General features: G+C 50.5%; 1 protein-coding gene across 1 annotated transcript in view; it reads left to right on the top strand.

Moving 5' to 3' along the window:
• The first annotated feature begins 1,383 nt into the window (after window positions 1-1,383).
• PITPNA (phosphatidylinositol transfer protein alpha) overlaps window positions 1,384-18,252 on the top strand; it is a 40,770-nt gene continuing 23,901 nt past the window's right edge. Inside the window, exons 1-4 of the mRNA XM_059997327.1 lie at window positions 1,384-1,531; window positions 5,777-5,807; window positions 10,804-10,949; window positions 15,287-15,378. Of these exons, the coding sequence (XP_059853310.1) occupies window positions 1,512-1,531; window positions 5,777-5,807; window positions 10,804-10,949; window positions 15,287-15,378 (289 nt within the window). The 5' untranslated portion in view covers window positions 1,384-1,511. The remainder of the gene's footprint in view (window positions 1,532-5,776; window positions 5,808-10,803; window positions 10,950-15,286; window positions 15,379-18,252) is intronic.

The following is an 18,252-nucleotide window of genomic DNA, read 5'->3' as shown; positions in this document are numbered from 1 at the left end:
ACTCATGGAATAAAATGGAACAATTACCAAGATCAAAATAATTAACACATCCATTACCTCACATAGGTAGCTCCTTTTTTTCATCTTTTTGTGATGATAATTTTTTTAACATCTTTATTGGAGTATAATTGCTTTACAATGTTGCATTAGTTTCTGCTGTATAACAAAGTGAATCAGCTATATGTATACATATATCCCCATATCCCCTCCCTCTTGTGTCTCCCTCTTCTGGTTTTCTCAGGGTATATGCCCAGTAGTGGGATTGCTGGGTCCTATGGTAGTTCTATTTTTAGTTTGTTAAGGAACCTCCATACTGTTCTCCATAGTGGCTGTATCAGTTTACATTCCCACCAACAGAAAAGCACAGAATTTGATACACAGCAGGCACTTAGCAAATACTTTTTGGATGAAAGACATTACACTAAGGACTTCCTTGGTGGCACAGTGGTTAAGAATCCGCCTGCCAACGCAGGGGACACGGGTTTGAGCCCTGGTCCAGGAAGATCCCACATACCGTGGAGCAACTAAGCCCATGAGCCACAACTACTGAGCCCTCATGCCACAACTACTGAAGCCTGCGTGCCTAGAGCCCTAGAGCTCCACAATAAGAGAAGCCACTGCAATGAGAAGCCAGCGCACCACAACGAAGAGTAGCCCCTGCTCGCCGCAATTAGGGAAAGCCCGCACGCAGCAACGAAGAGCCCATGCAGCCAAAAAATAAAATAAATAAATAAAATGAATTAAAAAAAAAAAAGAAAGACATTACACTAAGATATTAAGGTGAAAATCTCTGCCCCATCACATGCTAGCTTTGGACTTGAGCAAGTCTCTCTCTCTTTTTTTTTTTTCTTGAGCAAGTCTCTTAAGCTCTGCCTCCTCCTCACCTGTCACTGTGGACAGTAATAATACATTTCTGGTAGAGCTGTTGTAAGGAGTCAAGCCCTTGGAAGAGCACGTGCACGTAAACTTAGCCATTATTATTTTTTGACACAACCTCTTCCTAGATCTCAAACCACACCACCAGGGAGGCCCAGCTGTACTGGGACATCTGTTCCGCCTGCAGATAATCAGTCATCCCTAGGACCCTGCAGCACACCTCGGTGTCGGCCCCACCTACTGCCCGGGTCTTGCGCACGCCTGGGACCCACCTTGGACGCGGATATCAGCGCCGCGGCCCACTTAAGGACGGGAGGGGGCGGGCCCGGGAAGGCTCTGCCTCCGCGCTTAGGTCAGCGCGCAGCGCTGCGCGTGACGCTCTGGTTGCCGCAGAGACGCCCCGCCCCCGCGCGGCGCTGCGGAACTGGAGCTCCGGGCGGCGTCGGCAGCGGCGCGGAAGGCGGCGAGGCAGGGGCGGCAGGAGCCGGCGCGGCGACCGCAGCGAGAGCGGCGGGGACAGAGCAGACAACAACGAAGGCGCACAGGCAGCCGGGCCGGGCCACGGGGAGAGCGGACGCCGGGAAGCGGGCGGGAGGCTGGGCGGGCAGCGGGCAGCCGCCGAGCCGCGAAGCGACATGGTGCTGCTCAAGGAGTAGTGAGTGTCCAGCCGGCCGTGCGGAAGCGAGGAGGGAGGGAGAGTCGAGGATGACGAGCAGGGAGGGTGATGGCCTGGCGGAGGACGGACGGGGCCCGACGGGATGGAGAGCGCTGGATGGGCGGCCCAGCAGGGGCTGAGGGGACAGCGAGGGCCGGACAGGGCCCGAGGTGGGCCGAACGGGGATAAAGCGGGAGGGACAGCACCTGAGGTGAGGCCCAAGGGGCAGTGAGGGCCGAAGAGGCCTGAGGAGAGGCTGAGGGGACAAAGAGGGCCGGGCAGGCCTGAGATGAGGTCAAGGGGACAGTGAGAGCCGGACAGGGCATGAGGAGGGGCTGAGGGGATCGAGGGTGCTGCATGAGATGTGCGGTGGTCCTAGAGTGGAGGCTAAGGGAGGAAGGGGCCAGCCAGAGCTGCAGGACTGGCTGAGAGGACCCACCGGAGAGGGAGGAGTTGTCTGAGTGGCTGAGGAACGGTTAGACAAGGGCAGACAGGGCTGGGGAGCCGGGGAGCCAGCCAGAGTGGAGAGGGGTTTGGGGTTGAACAATACCAAGGGGCCCTGGGAGATCAGATAAGACAGCTTCAAGAATGGAGTTGGGATGATGGGGCCGAGTGTTGAGGGCAATCTGGGGTGTGAGGAGTGGCTGCCTTAGGCATCAGGGGAAGGATTGTGATAAGTAGACACAGGAAAAGGACTAGGGAGTCAGCGTCAGGCTGAGCGACAGGGGAAGGGTATAAGGAGATAGCAGAGGGGACAGATGGTGTGACATGGTGCCCACGTGGTGGGGGCAGAGGACGAGGTATTTGGGAAAAAAGGCTTAGGATGATTGCTTGGGACTTGGAGACACTTGGGTGAGGAGTCCAAAAAATATTGGGCAGGGGCTGAAGTGATATGAGGGAGTTATGGTGATGGAGAGAGCTAGGATGTTAGAAAGGGAGGAGAACAGTTTGGAAAAAGAGTATGTTTTTGAGTAAATATACATGTTATTGGAGTTGGGGTGGGGGACAGGGCCAACGTGTCTCTGGGGGATTCTCAGTCTTGGTGCAAAGAGATGGGGAAATTGCTCTGAGGCATTGATATTTTCATAAAGCCATTGACTGAGGAAAAATGGTGAAGAGTGAGGGAGTTTCTGAGTAGTTAATGGGCGGTGGAGATGAGTGACTTCTGGTAGGAGTTGCAGGGAGATGGGCTTGCTCGTGAAATCCACGGGACTGGATGACAGGTGGGGATGTTCGGATTGCTAATCTTTCAAATATGAGACGACCCATTCCTGAAGCTCATGGTTCCAAGTAAACATCTTAGGACTTTTTTTTTTTTCTTCAAAGAGGAAAGATTGGGGGTGGGGGGAGAGGAGAGATTGGATGTGTATGTGCAGAACTTTCAGTGAAACTGTGCTTCCCTGGAGGGGAGGGCAAGTGGGCAGCATTCGGCCAGAAGCCCAGAAGGTCCGGAAGTGGGAGGTGTCCGGGTAGAGAGCATCTGGTGGAATTCACTTGGTAGCCAGGCAGGTGTGCTGAGAGCTGTTTCCATTTTGTCAGTGAAGGGACTTTGTCCCGTCCCATCTGGTTTGCTCCTTGGAGGTGTTTAGGACTTTTGGACATAGTGTGGAGCTTTGGATAGCAAAGGGAAGAGACCCAGGTGTCATCCCAGCTTGACACCTCATCTGAAGAGTGTTATTTCAAAGCCCCTCCACCTCTATTTCTTTCTTTTTTTTTTTGCCACACTGAGCGGCATGCGGGATCTTAGTTCCCCGACCAGGGATCAGACCCATGCCCCCTGCAGTAGAAGCGCGGAGTCTTAACCACTGGACCGCCAGGAAGTCCCCCCAGTTCTATTTCTTGACATCCGATCTGATGCTGATCCAGCCAGAGTACAGAGTTTTGTGTGGTGAGGAGGAAGAATCTTGGGAGTACAACAAGAGGAGGGCATGGTGCACTTTGGATTTTAATCTTGACTGTACAGATGACAGACTTTTCCCATTCTCCTGATTCTTTTTTTTCTATTCCCAGTTGAATCCTAGAATCTGTAGAAACCTGTAGGTTTTGTAAAGAGGGTCAGGCAGGGAAAAGAAGGGACCTTCAGAAAAGCTCTGAGTGAGTTTTGAAGAGAGGTCCTCCCTTCTCAGTCTTTGTTCTCCACCCCTTGAAGCCTGCCAGGGAAAGGTCCAAGGTGCCAGGTGTGCAGAGCCTGCCTGGCATCTGCGTTTCCTTTCTGCCCAACTTGTGCCCTGTGTGTGCTTGGGCATGTGTGTGCACCCCTGGGTGGGGGACCAAGAGGGGGGCATCGGAGACACCTGGCTGTGGCTGCAGCGCTGCAGCTCTGGAGAGTGCAAGTGAAGGTCACACTGAAGTGAGCACAGCTCCAGGCCCAGCCCCGCACTGCCTCTGTGGCCCTGTCCTTTGGAATTGCACCCTATTGCTGCTGAAGTGGTTTTGCTCCCAAGGAGCCAGGGAGAAATGTCTGGGTGTGCAGCTGTCCTATAGCAGCCTCAGGGCATCCTGTCGGGAACTGGCTGATGCCCATCTCTTTTTGGGGGAGACTTAACTGCCTGCCCAGGGTCTGAAGTTTGTCCCTGTTGATTTTTCTGACACTTCCTGTAACAGGATTCTCCTTGATTTGATTTCTGCAAATTCTTGGATGTGATTTTTACTGCTGTTCTTGAAGATAAAAGGCTTATTGTTTTCTAGGAAGTTTCTCCTGAGGGTGCAGAAATTGTGGCCTCCAAGTTGGAAGTATTTTTCTGCACTGTTGGCTTTCTCTAATGGGAGGACAACATTAGTGGCAGCATCCAGTAACCTGCAGGATTTACATTATTTGAGTCATTCTGGAGGAAGGGGAGTTAGCAGGCAGTAGAGACTTGGAGCCCATTTTGTTTTTCCTGCTACTTTTCTGCTCTGTGCCTTGCCTTGAGTGTGAAGTTTTTCTCAGATCCCTCTGGGTGTCTCTTGCTATCTGGGGACCTTTGTGGGACTAGAAACTAGTGAGCAGGCTCTTTACCATCCTGGAGCAAGGATCCCAATTGGCAGGACCACTGCATAGAAAGGAGAGCATAGCAGCACGTGCTTCACCAAGCATGCAAGATGCAGGAGGCTCCAGGGGGTTCCACCTAGGGTCTGGGAACTGAGAATCTAAGCTTGGGAGCTGACTTGATTCGTAGGAATACAACTAAGCGTTTTGTTTTTTGTTTTTGCGGTATGCGGGCCTCTCACCGCTGTGGCCTCTCCTGTCGCAGAGCACAGGCTCCGGACGCGCAGGCCCAGCAGCCATGGCTTACGGGCCCAGCCGCTCCGCGGCATGTGGGATCTTCCCGGACCGGGGCACGAACCCGTGTCCCCTGCATCGGCAGGCGGACCTTCAACCACTGTGCCACCAGGGAAGCCCCAACCAAGCGTTTTTGTCTCAGCTCTCTGACCTCACAGTTTTGAGCTGGGGGTTGGCCGTTGCTCTGCATTACAAATGTAAGCCACCCAGAGAAGAGCCGCTGGCCCTCACACCTCTGTGTGTGGAGTTCTGACCAGTATGGGACTTTGCTGGCCATGGCTTCTCCATCAGGTGATTGATTGGTGGTACCTCCAACAATTGGTAGTCATTGAAATGGAGAAGGAAAAGAAAGTGATCAGTTGGGGTGTCTTTGGACAGCTTCTGGTCAGGACATAAGTTAGGTGTCCTCTCCTGATGGCTTTGTGGTAGTAGCTTGTACTGTAATATGTGGCCCCAGAGCAGAGATGGTTGGTGCGTGCTCTTAGGGTGATTAATCCTCCAAGGAGCTTGGCCCCTCCCTAGCCTTTCACCTTGAGGGCTGTTGTTGGGAGTTTGGGTCCACAGAAGTAAATCCCCAGGACCTGCTTCTTTGGGTCTGAATCCTCATCTTGGCTTCGGAGTTTGCAGGGGTGAGTCCTCCTGTATCAACCTCCTATGTTAACGGAGAGAGGTAGACCCATTGGCGAGTTTTGTTGGGGAAGATATGAGTGGGAGAGAGGGAGAAGAAGACAGCTCCAAATGTGAGTCAGAGGCCTGGGAAGTAGCTGGTGAGGGGACAGGTTTGCACCGAATCACAGGGTTCTAAATGAAGTGCCAGAAGGGACAGAGGGTCGTAGCCTTGAAGCACTCGGGGCCATTCTCTGCTGGGTTTTTGACAGCGAGTGTAGCGTCACGTGCAACAAAACATTTAATACCATTCTAAGATGATGCTTTAAGAGCAGGTTTCAGAGCCTGAAGTTGATACGCTTTTCCCTCTCTTGCAGTCGAGTCATCCTACCTGTGTCTGTAGAAGAGGTAAGTCCTTTTTCTTCTTTTTATTCATAGTTGGATATACTTGCTTGTGACCCTTAGCTCAGTCGGGCTCCTGGCGGCCCACGCTAGTATCTTCTTGTGGTTTTCATGTTTGTTCTAGCATAGAGATAACCAGTACTCGATGTGAATTTTCCTGGTGCAATTTTCTGTTGAAGGAGGGCACTTATGTATCTGACCAACTATGTGCAACCTGCCTCAAGCTGTTGACCAGCGAGATAACTTTGAATAGACACTAAACCAGCCCCTGTTACCTGCTAGAACTCAGCCTGTTTGGGGACATGTTACTGAGGGGATGAAGTACGTGCATTTCTGGGACCTCTGTGACTCAACAGGGAAGTGTGCCTGGCTCTCTCTGGTTGTGTGACAAACCAGCAGGACTGGAAATCTCTGAGGCCCTTCCTAGCCATACTCTAGGTGACTGCTAGGAAGACCGAGGCCCAGAACCCTTCTTTCACGGAGGGCAGGGAATGACAGATGGGCTTGGCTTGCCCTCTGTCCTTTTATGGTTCTTGGGCCTGACATTCCTGTGTATAGGGATCTGGCAGGATTTGCCACAAGAAGGTTCATAGGCTGTGCTGACTCAGAGTTGGTCTCTGGGACAGCAGAAGACTGTCACAGAGCCGCCCTTGTCCCGCCCTTTCTCTGAACTTCCTTCACTCTCCTCTCCCAGTTCAGCCTTGTTCTTTGCTCCCTTTGGAATCCACAGGCCCCTCAGCTTTCAGTTAAGCTTGACTTTGGGTGAAGCTGCTCAGCCAGTATGGTGCCCTCAGTCGCCCTCTTTCCTGCAGTGTCAGCTCTTGTGATAACTTCCACCCTGTTCCAAATATGAAATGGACCTTTGAAAACTGAGATCAGGCCAACAGAGCCCGCAGCACACTTGAGATGAGACAAATGGCTTCTTGGTGCCCAAAGAGGGTCGGCAGGCATTGGCCCCCCAGAGGATTGTCTCTGGTGGTGGGCTGTACGTCTGTTAAGAGCTGTGGAGACCTGGGGGAGGGGTCAGGGTGGGCCTCGAACGTGATGTGGGAGTTCTGGGAAAGGAGGATAAGAGAAATGAGACTGGGGAAGCTGGGGGAGGGGATAGCTGGGTAGATGCTGCGATCCCTGGAGGCCCCTGAGATGTACATGGGGCCTGGGAACCACGGGCTTGGTCTGAGAGCTGTTGGCTTGGGGGAGCCCTGCTAACCCATCTCCTTTGGGGTCCTTGCTCTCTTTATGAAAAAACAGCAAGTGATGATTTTCTAAACCAGGAGGCCAAGCAGGAAGGCCCAGCACATTACTTGCCCCGAAACTTGGGGGTCCTATGCCTCTCTCTCTGCTGTACAGGAGGATCCCACACCCCAGAGAGGAAGATGTTCCCCAGGAGTTCAGGAGTACCTCAAAGTGGTGTTTAGGGGTGAAGTGGATCATTTTTACAGGGAGTTTCTTTTTTTTTTAATTAATTAATTTATTTATTTATGGCTGTGTTGGGTCTTCGCTGCTGCGCGCGGGCTTTCTCTAGTTGCGGCGAGCAGGGGCTACTCTTCGTTGTGCGTGGGCTTCTCATTGTGGTGGCTTCTCTTGTTGCGGACTATGGGCTCTAGGCGTGTGGGCTTCAGTAGTTGTGGCACGTGGGCTTAGTTGCTCCGTGGCATGTGGGATCTTCCTGGACCAGGGCTCGAACCTGTGTCCCCTGCATTGGCAGGCGGATTCTCAACCACTGCGCCACCAGGGAAGCCCCTGCAGGGAGTTTCTTGATGGAATGACAGGTGGGAGTGTCTCTGGGAGGTGTGGCAGACCCAGTAGGGCCAGCACTGTCCGGGGGCACCTCTTGGCTGATTGCTTATGGTGGAGCCAAGCATGGAGGGAAAGGGGAACTCACCTTGAGAGCGTCCACAATTGGCAGTTTTCAGTTTGTGGTTGTTTGTTTTTGGAGCATTGAGGAAATTGTGGGGTGAACTGAGCCTGAAAGCAGAAGCTTGGGAAGTCAGCACTGGTTACGATTCACCTGTAAGCCTGGTGATGGTCAACGCATTCTCAGCCATAAACCACTGATGAGAAAGCAGTGCTTGGCCTGTGCAGGGTTGAAGCAGGAGCTGCTCTTTTGATGGCTTGAACCTTGGTTCCAGGAGATCAGAAAATCTTGAATGCGGAAGCCAAAGAAGAGATAAGTAATGACCAGCCTTCTCAGAGTCTTTATCGATAACCCTTCCTGACTAACGGTTCCCATGGGAACAGCCCAGTGTCATGTGGCTGTTGGATTCACTTCCCAATTGGAGGCCCTCAGAGCTTTCTGATTTGGAAGGGGAATGAAAAGAGAATAGAGAAGCCCCTGTCTTTATGACCATCCTGATGGCTTGAATCAATGTTTTGGGGTAAAATCAGCTTCTGGCTGGCCAGAGCCTTTGGCCTAATACTCACTGTGCAGGGTTTCTGGACGTTCTGCAGCAAAGCAAGAGAGCCCTGGCTGTTTAACGTGGTGTGTCCGCCAGTGGTTCCTTGCTCAGTTCGGGCCGCCTTTTCCCCCTACCGTGGGTAGGGCTGTTTTACTTCTCATTTCCAGAGATGCATGGCACCCCTTTGGTGCCTGGGCTGGCAGGTCCACGGGGGTGGGACCAACAGCTGTGCTGTTTTTCATGACATGTTTCAGGCGCACCCACTACATCTTCCTGGGCTCCCACTCCCAGATTGCCAAAGTGGTGGAGTCTCTGTTTTCCTTAGCTGTCTTCTTTCTTGGGAACAAGGGAGCAGATCTCCAGGGCAGGGAGCACTGTCCTGGGCCAGAGGAGGCTGGAATCCTCGTCTCCTTGGGGCTCTTTATCTGATTTAATGTTCTGATCCCCATCCCCCATCTCTACCCCATCTGAGTCTGGCTGCTTTCTGCTTTCCCAGGGTGCAGAGCCATGGTGCCAAAGGGAACCCTCTGACATGAAGAGTGTCCCTCACTTGTAGCTTGTGGAGGCTAGTCTTATTCACCCCTTAGGATTAACAAAACTGCCTTACATGTCTCATTGGGATTAAAGGATCAGAATATCAAGAGAGATTAAAAGGGGAAGATGCCAGCCCAACACACTGATCCTCTTAGAGCCTGCCCTCTGATTCCTGCAGCTGAAGAGGAACCAAATGAAGGGGATTAGTCTCTGCCGGGGCCCCTCCCCAAGCAGCACCACCAGCCGGCCCCCCAGTCCCCTCCACCGGCCTGGTAAAACCGGCCTCCCCTTCCCTTTAGGACTGCTGAGTCAGTGGTTAGATGTTCTTATGACTTTTCTCTGAAACAGAATTACTGCTGCCTCCTAGGAACCCCTGGCTCAGCCAAACCCTGACCCACTTGATAGGGGATTTCATGTGTGCCTCTGTTAGGGGGTGGACTTGGAAAGGCAGAGGGACAGCTTGGGGCTCCCTGGGGGCATTGAGGCAGCCCTGATGTTGCTCTGGATTAGCAAGGTCAAGGTGACTGGCTCTCACCCAGATGTTCCTCTTTACAGGATTAACCCAGCCTTGACGGTTTGCCTGGGCCTTTCCTTGGCATCCTGCACTGCGTTTTTGCTTTGGAAGTTAGGGCTCTTTCAGCTTCGTGGTGAGCAGTGAATTGTCCTGGTGAGCTGCCTCACCTCCTTCCATGTTTGCCCAGAAACGTCTCTGTGGTGCTTAGGAGGCTGCCGGGTAGAGCAGGCCTCAAAGGGAAAACGACCTTTGTCTTTCACTCCTGAGAGTACCAGGAGCTTGGGGAAGGGGCGTGGAGGGTGAGGAAAATCGATCCCCACCCCTCCCCAAACTATAATCCAGTTTCTTTTTCTCATACTCCCTAAACTGTTGTGCCTGGTGGCATTGGCCGTGATAGGGAAGATGCATCCTTTGGTATAGGCGTAACTTCCCTTCTTAATGATTGCGTTCATTCTCTTTTCACCTCATTTTTCCCTCTAGACAGCTTCCCTCAGAGAGAAGGGAGCAGAAGGGCCAGGCCTGGGCACTGCCCAGGTCATTGGCCCTAATACTGAGTTGTCTTGAGGGATCAGAGGAGGCCAGTGATCTTGACTGGTGACTTGATAGGGTGGCATGTGACCCAAATAAAGGAAAACTAGGCTTTGGCCATCTAGTAAGTGCCAACATAGAGGGTGCGCCCAGCCAGCACTGTGGGGTAGGAATCTGTGCTGTCTAATACGGGAAGCAGGGTGCCTGCTTCAGCCCCAGGAAGCAGGAAAGCCTCAGGAGGTTTGGTTGCCTGCAGGACTGCTCTGGGAGCTGCTGGCAGGGTGAGGAGGGGCCCAACGCTGGAGAAGAAACAAGTAGATGAGCCAGTTTTTTTTTTTTTTTTTTTTTTTCCGGTACGCGGGCCTCTCACTGTTGTGGCCTCTCCCGCTGCGGAGCACAGGCTCCGGACGTGCAGGCTCAGCGGCCATGGCTCACGGGCCCAGCCGCTCTGCGGCACATGGGATCTTCCTGGACCGGGGCACGAACCCGTGTCCCCTGCATCGGCAGGCGGACTCTCAACCACTGCGCCAGCAGCAAAGTCCCGATGAGCCAGTTTTATAGCAGGGGTTGTGGATTTCACAGTGCACTGGGTACCTTTCTTTACAAGAAGTCATGTCTTAGGACCTGTTTAAATGAATGGGATAAAGAGATTTCTACCAACCAACCCAGATCTTGTTTGGGGATCTGGGACCAAAGGCAGGTCCAGGGCAAAAACTACCTTGGACTCTATTTTCTGGATAGTGGTGTGAGATTAAGCATATTCACCTGCCTCCTGAAGCCTTGAAGTAGGATGTGAAAATGGGAAAGATGAAATTAAACACACCTGATGGCTAAAGAGAGGCCACGGAGCAGCTTTTCTTAGTGGCTCTCGGTGGATTTGGGCAAGGCCACATGAGAAACTGCGGAATAAGCTCCCGGATCAGGGGGTCCCAGAGCGATCTAATTGGACAGTTCTGGCAACTGGACTGTGTGCAGCCATCGAGAAGATTCTGCGTTGGCAGTAACTCCCGTCTCTCTGTTTCTTCAGTATCAAGTAGGGCAGCTGTACTCTGTGGCTGAGGCCAGCAAAAATGAAACGGGTGGTGGTGAAGGTGTGGAGGTCCTGGTGAATGAGCCCTATGAAAAGGACGGCGAGAAAGGCCAGTACACGCACAAGATCTACCACTTACAGAGGTAGGTGGCTGCGCGGCAGAGCGAAGGCGTCCTGGTATCAAAGTGGAGACAGCGGATCATTCGGGGTGTTTTCTGAGTTGTTAGCTGGTTGATCAAGTTGCTTCACCTGTGAGAGTAGGTAGAGGTAGTTCTTCTTTGCTCATTTAAAGGGTTGTTTGTTTTTATTATTATTCTTTATTTTTATTTTATTTATTTTTTGCGGTACGCGGGCCTCTCACTGTTGTGGCCTCTCACTGTTGTGGCCTCTCCCGTGGATGCGCAGGCTCAGCGGCCATGGCTCATGGGCCCAGCCGCTCCGCGGCATGTGGGGTCTTCCTGGACCGGGGCACAAACCCGTGTCCCCTGCATCAGCAGGTGGACTCTCAACCACTGCGCCACCAGGGAAGCCCACACGTCGTATCTTTAAACAAATGTGCTAGAAGTTGTTTCACCAGTCTTCTCTTGACGTATATTTACAGTCATTTCCAGATGTTTACATACAGTACTCCACTAAAACTCCTTCTGCACAAATCTTTTGATGTACCCAATGTGTGTAAATCTATAGTAAATGTTCCTACAAGTAGAATTGTGGGGTCAGGTAGTATTTTAAATTCTGATATTGTGAAATCAGCTACCAGAGAAATTTTGGTACCTCTCTTTGGATCAAAGGCATAAGTATTTAAGAGTATGGCTTGAACTGATTGGTGTACCAAAATCCATTGCAAACCATACAATTGCTGAATCCCTAACCAAGACAGTAATGTTTCAGTAAACTGTAAGCTGGCCCAAAGGACATTGAAAGCCATGGTAAACATACACCAGCTTGAATGGAAATTGAATCAATCTAGTTTTAGAAACTACCCAGTACTGGAAAAAATAAACCTGCTATTTTTTTTTAATTGTGGTAAAATGTACATAACACAAAATTCACCATTCTTACCATTTCTTAAAAAATACTTATTTATTTATCTGGTTGCACTGGATCTTAGTTGCGGCAGGCAGGCTCTTTAGTTGTGGCATGCATGTGGGATTTAGTTCCCGGACCAGGGCTCGAACCTGGGCCCCCTGCATTGGGAGCACGGAGTCTTATCCATTGTGCCACCAGGGAAGTCCCACCATTTTTAAGTTCAGTGGCATTAAGTAACATTCACATTGTTGTGCAACTTAAACCTGAACCTTAATCTCTAGTCAGTTAAACTGAGCAAAGCAGTTTCATTTTCATTTGGTAAACTGGCTGATTTAATGTAGTCTGCTGATCTAGGGATGTAAAAGTGCCAGTCCAGAGGGGTCCAGGATTTTGTGAGTGCCAGAGCCAGGAAGAGAACAACACTGAAGTGGGGAAAAAAATCTCATCAAAGGACTTCCTGGTGGTCCAATGATTAAGACTCCCTTCTTCCACTGCAGGGGGCACGGGTTTGATCCCTGGTCGGGGAACTAAGATCCCACATGCTGCGTGGTGTGGTCACAAAGTTAAAAAAACAAAACAAAACAAAAAAACTCACCAGGATCCCATTTCCTTGACATTGTGCTCTTTTCCCACCATGCCTTCTCCTCGTCCTCCTCTGAGTTGACTGCCAACCAATACTTACTGAGCCAGTAACTGTTGATTAGAATAAGGCTTAAGACACACCTTCTGGGGCTTCCCCTGTGGCGCAGTGGTTAAGAATCCGCCTGCTAATTGCAGGGAACATGGGTTCGAGCCCTGGGCTGGGGAGATCCCACATTGCCGCGGAGCGACTAAATCCTGTGCCACAACTACTGAGCCTGCACTCTAGAACGCGCAGGCCACAACTACTGAAGCCCTTGTGCCACAGCTACTGAAGCCTGCGAACCTAGAGCCCGTGCTCCGCAACAGGAGAAGCCACTGCAATGAGAAGCCCGCGCACCACAACAAAGAGTTGCCCCCGCTCACCGCAGCTAGAGAAAGCCTGCGCGCAGCAACGAAGACCCAGCGCAAACAAAAATTAATTAATTAATTTTAAAAAGACACACTTTCCCCACAGCACATTTGTATTTTTTAAAGAGAACTTTGAAAAGAGATAGTGAGGCTGGTAGTAGGGGCCAGTTGGTTCCTCAAGACTCAGCTGGTCCAGCCAAAGTGGCAGAGAGGAGGTCTGTACATATGGAGGGTGGGACATGTCTCACCTTCTCCCTTATGGAGAGGGTGGAAACTTTGAACTGCTACCTACCACTACTCTTAACCCCAAAACACCCAGTTGCCAAGAAAAGAAAAGAAAACCAACAGTAAAGAAAAGAAAACCAACAGTGCTGAATGCCATGACCACCTCCCCTCATGAGGACCAAAGCCGTTAGTTGTCCCAAATCGGAAACCATGGATTCACAGCACCTTCTTCCTTATTCGTCTTATCAAGTCCTTTTTTTTTTTTAAAGATTTATTTATTTATTATTTATTTATTTTATTTTATTTTTGGCTGCATCGGGTCTTAGTTGCGTCACGCGGGATCTTTATTGAGGCATGCGGGATCTTTCACTGCGGCACACGAGCTTCTCTCTAGTTGCGGCGTGCAGGTTTTTCTCTCTCTAGTTGTGGCGCATGGGTTCCAGAGCATGTGGGTTCTGTAGTTTGCCGCACACGGGCTCTCTATTTGAGGCTCAGGAGCTCAGTAGTTGTGGTGCGTGGGCTTAGTTGCCCCACGGCATGTGGGATCTTAGTTCCCTGACCACAGATCGAACCTGTGTCCCCTGTATTGTAAGGCGGATTCTTTAGCACTGGACCACCAGGGAAGTCCCTCATCAAGTCCTTTTGAGTCCATCTCCTTGGTTATCTCCAGCGTTTCCATTTCCTTCCATCATCTCTTGTCTGGATTACCACAGCAGCTCCTAACTGGTCTCCATACTTTCCACTTCTCTGCACAGCTCCAAGCGTTCTGTCCAGAAGATCTGTTGCTCCCTAGCTTAGAAGCTATAGATGGCCCTTTGCCCTCGGGATAAAGTCCATCCTCTTTGTTGCAGCTACAAGATCTTTTATGACCCAGCCTCTGCTTGTTCTCCTGTATTCCTCACCTCATACCTTACACCAGCTACTCTGAACTTCTCTCTCTTCCCCCCAGCTTTTCCCACCCCACTTCCGTCCTCTTGTCTAGCTCAGTCCTACCCACTCGCTACTCTGTGTAAACCTTCCTTTCCCTGGGGAGCCTCCCCATGCACCATGTTCTCACAGTGCTCTGCCTGGTTACTTCCACTCCTCACTAGAACGGAAGCTCCCTGAGGGCAGGAGCCATGTCTGTGTGATTCCTACGTGCATCGTGGTGCCTAACTCATAGAAATACATACCTGAATGAGTGTGGCCAAGAGTGAGTGGATCTCAGTGGGCTGCTCTGTGTGTTCCGAGTTAGCTGTGTGCTGGAGGTGGCTCTTTTTCTTAGGCCTCAGGCACTAAGCTGATGAGGTGGTTGGAGCCTGCTAAGACTGTGTAGATTACCAGTTAAAAGCTGAGGCAGAGGAATACACATACCTTTTTTTAAACAAAAGAAACAAAAAGAGCTCATAGGGTACCTGCTGCTCTGTAACCTGAGACAAGAATTGAATGGAAGAAAATATTTTGTCCTGGGAGGCAGATGGCCCTGAGGCCCTCCTAGCTGCCCAGAACTGACCCTAGGAGATCAAGTCATCTTGGATCCCATATTCCAGGTTAGTCAGCCAGTCACTCTGGTCCACTCTTGAAGACATCTCATCCTTGCAATGTGTAGTACCATGCCCTGGGCCCAGAGCTCTGGAAGAGTGCTGTAATGATAGCGTAAGGACTGATAAGCTGTGGCCGGTAGCCCGGGGCCTCACCTGCTGTCCTGTTCCTGGAGGGTAGGGGGCCAAGTTGCGGGTGGATGTTAGTAGCCAGCTGAGCTGGGGTGTCGGGCTCTGACAGGTGGCTTTTCACACACAGAGTAACCTGCTGGTCTCAGGGGAACTTGCGTGTCAACTCCCCACAAAGAAGCTGGAGCTGCAGCCTGGAGAATGTGCAGTAGAAGCCCATTGTCTTCTTTTTTTTTATTATTATTTATTTATTTATTTATTTTTGGCTGTGTTGGGTCTTTGTTGCTGCACACGGGCTTTCTCTAGTTGTGGCGAGCGGGGGCTACTCTTCGTCGTGGTGCGCGGGGTTCTCATTGTGGTGGCTTCTCTTATTGCAGAGCACGGGCTCTAGGTGATCAGGCTCAGTAGTTGTGGCGCACGGGCTTAGTTGCTCCACGGCATGTGGGATCTTCCCGGACCGGGGCTCGAACCCATGTCCCCTGCCTTGACAGGCAGATTCTTAACCTCTGTGCCACCAGGGAAGTCCTTAGCCCATTGTCTTCTAACTCTCTCCTCTGTTTCTCTTCATAACCCTTTTCTCACTACAGCAAAGTGCCCACATTTGTTCGAATGCTGGCCCCGGAGGGAGCCCTGAATATACATGAAAAAGCGTGGAATGCCTACCCTTATTGCAGAACAGGTGAGTGCAGAGCTGGAATTTGGGCCCCAGGGTGGATGGAGGGTGTGGTCAAGTAGGCCCAGGGGTGGCAGTGAATTGGGGTTTTGTGTCCCACCTTCATTTTCCAGATTAAGCCAGTGGAAGGATGAGCTTGGGGCCTCCCTTCAGGCCGGTGGTGAGTGCCAGTGTTGTCTAGTGCAATTTGGCAGCCAGCTGGGTGGGAACCACCAAGTAGCCATGGCCCAAGATGGCATAGAACCAATCCCTCCTATTTGGGGATGCTATGATAATTTTGGTTTTTACTGATTACAAAAGTAATGTCCTCTGTCTTGGAGAATACATATAAACAAGAAAATAATCACCCATGATCCTTTCATTTCTAGTCACTGTTAACATTTTAGTGTCTTTCTAATCCTTTTTTAAAATGCTTTCATATACACGTGTATATAAAGTCTCCAGACACGTTTTTCAGCCAAATTTTGGGTCAAATCATACTAATTATTAAATTGTTCATTTTTAGTTAGTAAATGGGAAACCTTTTCTCTGTCACTACATATAGTCTATTGTTTAAAATTTATTAATAGTTGCATAGTATTCCATTGTATGAATGTACTGGGATCTTTTTAAGCTACTCCCTTATTGTTAGATACTGAAATTTCCAGTTTTAATAGGGTGTATTCATGTTTGGCTTGAAAAGCAGCAGTGAGGCCCAGGGACTTTTGAGAGAGGCAGTCATAAGAAGGGGCCTTGCAGGGTGACCTTCCTGCGCTGGAGAAGGGCCAGACCTAGACACCAAGGAAACATAGCAAAGAAAACCCTGATGTTGTTGGGGAAAAGTTGAAATAAGCCCAATGTTTGATGACAAAGGATTTAGAAACAGCTAGCCCCCGAGTATGTTGTATAACACCTGCAGTCCGAGCCCTGAATCAGTGGCTTCCACTAGACCAGCATGGTGCATGGTTTGGTGTTTTTTTTGGCTGTACCATGTTGATTGTGGGATCTCAGTTCCTTGACCAGGGATTGAACCCAGACCTTGGCAGTGAAAGCGCTGAGTCCTAATTAGCAGACCACTAGGGAACTTCCTAGACCAGCATGTTCTATAGTTGAAGGTGGGATTAGGACTGGAATTATTCTCTTAATCTTCCCTAGTCTCCTATCTGGAGTTTCTAGAAAGGAAAGATTTGAACCTTCACAGAGAACTTTCTATTCTAGACATTCTGGGATTCTAGCGGGGGGTCTCTAGAGGTCCCCTGGAAGTCGACTGTGAGTTAAGTGGCTTTTCCCCCAGCCAGTCTACATTTGTTGGCACAGACAGTCTGCCTGCCAGCCTCTGCTTACACTTCTCTTACTTGTTGGGACCTGGCACTCCCTAGATTGTATCTGATGAGGAAGATACATGTGGTCGTTATCCCGTTGACTTTGGGGATGACTAAAGTCTAGATCACAGGGTCATTGCTCTCTTCAGTCCTGCACAGGTTCAAGAACATTTTGTATCAGGACATGCACAGTCATTGGTGGGACCTGGGATGTGTAATGCTTAGAGTTTTATTGCTGTAGCTGAAAATGCAAACATCACTATTCCCTAATCAGCAGGCAGGAAGCTGTTCAATTCTTGGAAAAGAGGCACATACACACTTTCTTAAAAGACACTGTGGGGGCTTCCCTGGTGGCGCAGTGGTTGAGAGTCCACCTGCCGATGCAGGGGACACGGGTTCGTGCCCTGGTCCAGAGGATCCCACGTGCCGCGGAGTGGCTGGGCCCGTGAGCCATGGCCGCTGAGCCTGCACGTCCAGAGCCTGTGCTCCGCGATGGGAGAGGCCACAACAGTGAGAGGCCCGCGTACCGCAAAAAAAAAAAAAAAAAAAAAAAGTGTGCACAGTGGCTGGGTGTGTCTGGTCTAGGGCCAAAGATGAATTTTCTTGATGTGTAAGAGAATTGCATTGAGCTTGTGTCGTAAGAACCTTAGCCAACTTGGCATGAAGGAGGCAAATGGATAGGGTGGACTGCTGCATGCCTGGGGCGGGGTTCTGGGTACACAGCTTGTGCCAACTGAGAGATGCCACTGTCCTCTGTAATTCTGGGGAGAGTGTGCTGCAGCTGACATGGGCATTTTTCTAGACACCGCATGTTCATTTGCATCTTCTGATCCTTGGCCAAAAGAAGAAAAATGTAATTTCTAAATACTCCGTGAAGAGGAGAGGCAAGGAGCAGGGGAGAGGAGGTTGGCTTCTTCAACGGGTGCTGACTTTACAGTCACACCCCAGCTTCATTACAGAATGAATGTCTTCTTTTTTATATATAAATTTATTTAATTTATTTTTGGCTGCATTGGGTCTTCGTTGCTGCATGCAGGCTTTCTCTAGCTGCAGTGAGGGGGGGTACTCTTTGTTGCGGTGCACGGGCTTCTCACTGCAGTGGCTTCTCTTGTTGCAGAGCACGGGCTCTAGGTGCACAGGCTTCAGTAGTTGTGGCTGGCAGCCTCTAGAGCGCAGTCTCAGTAGTTGTGGCGCACGGGCTTAGTTGCTCCACAGCATGGGGGATCTTCCCGGATGAGGGATCGAACCCATGTCCCCTGCACTGGCAGGGGGATTCTTAACCACTGCGCCACCAGGGAAGCCCAGAATGAATGTCTTGAATCTTAGATCTGTTCAGTTAGCCATTGCTCTTTTAAAAAGAGATATAAACAAGGAAGGCTATGTCCAGTTCCCTCTGGGGGCTGGTGGGAGAAAGATTATCAATTCAAACTCTTAGGTTGACCTAAGTAGATCAGAGTTTGAGGTGAGATGGATAAAGGAGTGTGGAGTGAAACTCCACATGCCTTTTGGAAGGCTCTCACCTTGTTCTCAGTGGAATGAAGTTGGCTGTGGAAAACTCTACTTATTATCAGCTCTTTCT

The sequence above is a fragment of the Delphinus delphis genome, chromosome 19 (assembly GCF_949987515.2).
Source record: "Delphinus delphis chromosome 19, mDelDel1.2, whole genome shotgun sequence".
Classification (NCBI taxonomy): Eukaryota; Metazoa; Chordata; class Mammalia; order Artiodactyla; family Delphinidae; genus Delphinus; species Delphinus delphis.
The sequence above is the reverse complement of the archived record's forward strand: the minus strand, read 5'-3'. Positions and strand labels throughout refer to the sequence as shown.